This window comes from Dendroctonus ponderosae, unplaced genomic scaffold (assembly GCF_020466585.1).
Source record: "Dendroctonus ponderosae isolate FM_Combo_2020 unplaced genomic scaffold, Dpon_F_20191213v2 Dpon_F_20191213_1102, whole genome shotgun sequence".
Lineage (NCBI taxonomy): Eukaryota > Metazoa > Arthropoda > Insecta > Coleoptera > Curculionidae > Dendroctonus > Dendroctonus ponderosae.
The window spans coordinates 1,312-3,636 of NW_026017216.1; the positions used below are offsets into that span (position 1 = coordinate 1,312).

Here is a 2,325-nt window from a genome sequence, read left to right on the forward strand (position 1 = left end):
AACTCCGAAATTTCCCTTCGACCCTGTCCCAACAAATGAGTATCTGCACTTTACGCAGAACGACTGGAACCCACACCATTTCCTTTCAATATTGAATTACGCTGAAACCCGTCAAAATTCGCAAAATAAAACCGTAATAAATCGTTGAAGAAAGAGAATCCGCACTCTGAATCACACAAAAACAAATGTTAAATCGTTTTGCAGTTAAGCTTTCGCGGTTTTGGCACGAAGTTGGATATCAGTTTTTTTCTGATGTTTCGCTAGCACGAGTGGCGAGCATCATCAGAGGTGTTCCCGTAGGACTGGTACAACCACTGGGGGCACTCACGGGGTCATCATTGGAAATGCGTTCTAAAGCGAGTGAATTTGTCCAAACATCGTAATTTGCAAAATTGAAATCGGTTGAGAAACTTGAAAGTCATAAGAGCTTGAAAAAATTGCCATCAACTTCAGTTGCATTTCAAAAACTAGAATCACTTCAAGCCAAGAGGGCTTGATCTATGAGAGATTAGAAATAATTCTTAGCAGCTTTCTGCAAGCTGGCGCCCCATTCTCCATGCCTGCACAACTCATCGGGTTAGTTGCAATCTGTTTTATATTCGCCAATTGCCATAAATGTTCATTACAATAAGAGCATGTTTGCAATACTCTGTACATTAAATGAGCAATTTGGGTAAAACCTGAATTCCTAAGAGGAAAAGTGCAACATGCGAATATCCATATCAATTTTCAAGTCAAGCATCCCGATGAGCACTTAACTCAAACAAAATCCTACAATTCTTAGCTCAAGAGCGCGTTCCATCTAAGCAAATTCCAGGGCTAAAAAAACACCCTGTCCATAACCTAGCTTGGAAACTCTCAGGCAAAAAACCCACGCATTAGTTCCTTTTGGGAAGCTGTATCCTAAGATTCCTCCGCCTTGACTTGGCATCAATCACCAGTTGAGCCTGTCGTTTCAGGAAGCTCCTCGAAGGCACTTCCTCCTCATCTTCTGAACCTGCAAGCACACCCTCACTTCTTTCCCTTGCCTCAAAGTGGGCTTTACCTGGAGGAGGTCCAGGACTGGGCGCCCCCATCATTTGCGGCTGAGGAGTCCTCCTAATCAGGCCACTGTAGGGAGTAGGCAAATTGGCTTCCACATGCTCAATCCGCCCCTGAAATCGCTTACAATTTTACCTCCATAGAATGGCTAGCAGTCAAGTTACCGCGTCATCGTCTGGCTTTTCCAGCAGTTTGTACTTTGCGTATCTGCGGACCAGCTCCTTCACATCCAGGACAAATCCTGCCATCATGCCGGAGGGGGTTTCATCGGAGGCGGCCACCGGATTGACCAAACTTCGCAATCCATGCAAATTGAGCAGCACTGAAGTCAGCGCTTGCTTTCTGGATGTGGTTTCTTTTCTGTAGGAGTCAGATCGCGAGTGTTGATGGGCGATCTCCAGCTGAAGCCGCTCTAAACCGCCAGATTTCCTGAAATCAAAGACAGTTTCTTAGTGCTTCCGCTTGGTGATTCGGCAGTACTTATCAGCGTCGCGAGACTCCGAGTACTTGTACTCATCCAGTTTGGCTCGCAACGACTCAATTTGCTTCTCGATCATTCGCTTGTCCTTTTCCGACTTATTTCGCAGCTCATTGAGGCGATTTTGGGTCTGCTTTTGAGCCTGGAATTTGTCCAGAACCTCCTGCGTCGATGTGCCTCCTAAAAGAAGGATTTTGCAGGGGATGAGTGATGAGAATGACTGCTGTATTACCGGTGGCTCGCTTCAGCAGCTCAAACTCCTGAGACTTCAGCTCAACGGGATGAGGAGGCGTTTCGGATTTTTCCTCCTCCACATCGGCTTCTGCCCCTTCGGGTTCCGGTCGAGCCGGCAATCTTCCCCTGAGGAATAGTCGCTTTTCCAGCTTCTCCAGCTCCACCTGTGGACAATGAACAGTACCCAGATAGCATTTGATATTCTATCAATATCCCAGAATGTTCAAAAAATATACAGAACATTGCGGGAATATCCTGGGAATATACATGGTTGAACATTCCTAACATGAATGTTCGTGGAATATACATGCATGTATATTCATCAAAGTTCATAAAAAGTATATCCTAGGTATGTACATATTGAGTATATGTGCAGATGAACATTCCAGGTATGTACATATTGTGTATATGTGCAGGTGAATATACCTAGTATGTTGAAAACAAATATTCCGGTAATATACATGAATCTACGGTATATTCCAAATTGGTTGAATATAAATTTTGCGTGCCCGCAGCAGAAAAGTAAGGGCATGTAAAAGTAAATCTTCTTACTACTAAAACCTGAGACCCTT

General features: G+C 44.4%; 1 protein-coding gene across 1 annotated transcript; it reads right to left on the bottom strand.

Annotated features, from left to right (window-relative positions):
• Positions 1-550: 550 nt before the first annotated feature.
• On the bottom strand, positions 551-1,917 carry LOC125503030 (the record flags this gene model as incomplete). Its single annotated transcript, XM_048662760.1, is given in 4 exon segments — positions 551-1,170; positions 1,240-1,470; positions 1,522-1,699; positions 1,752-1,917. Coding segments are annotated over 4 exon segments (867 nt in total), but the record flags the coding sequence as incomplete, so codon positions are not given.
• Positions 1,918-2,325: the final 408 nt, after the last annotated feature.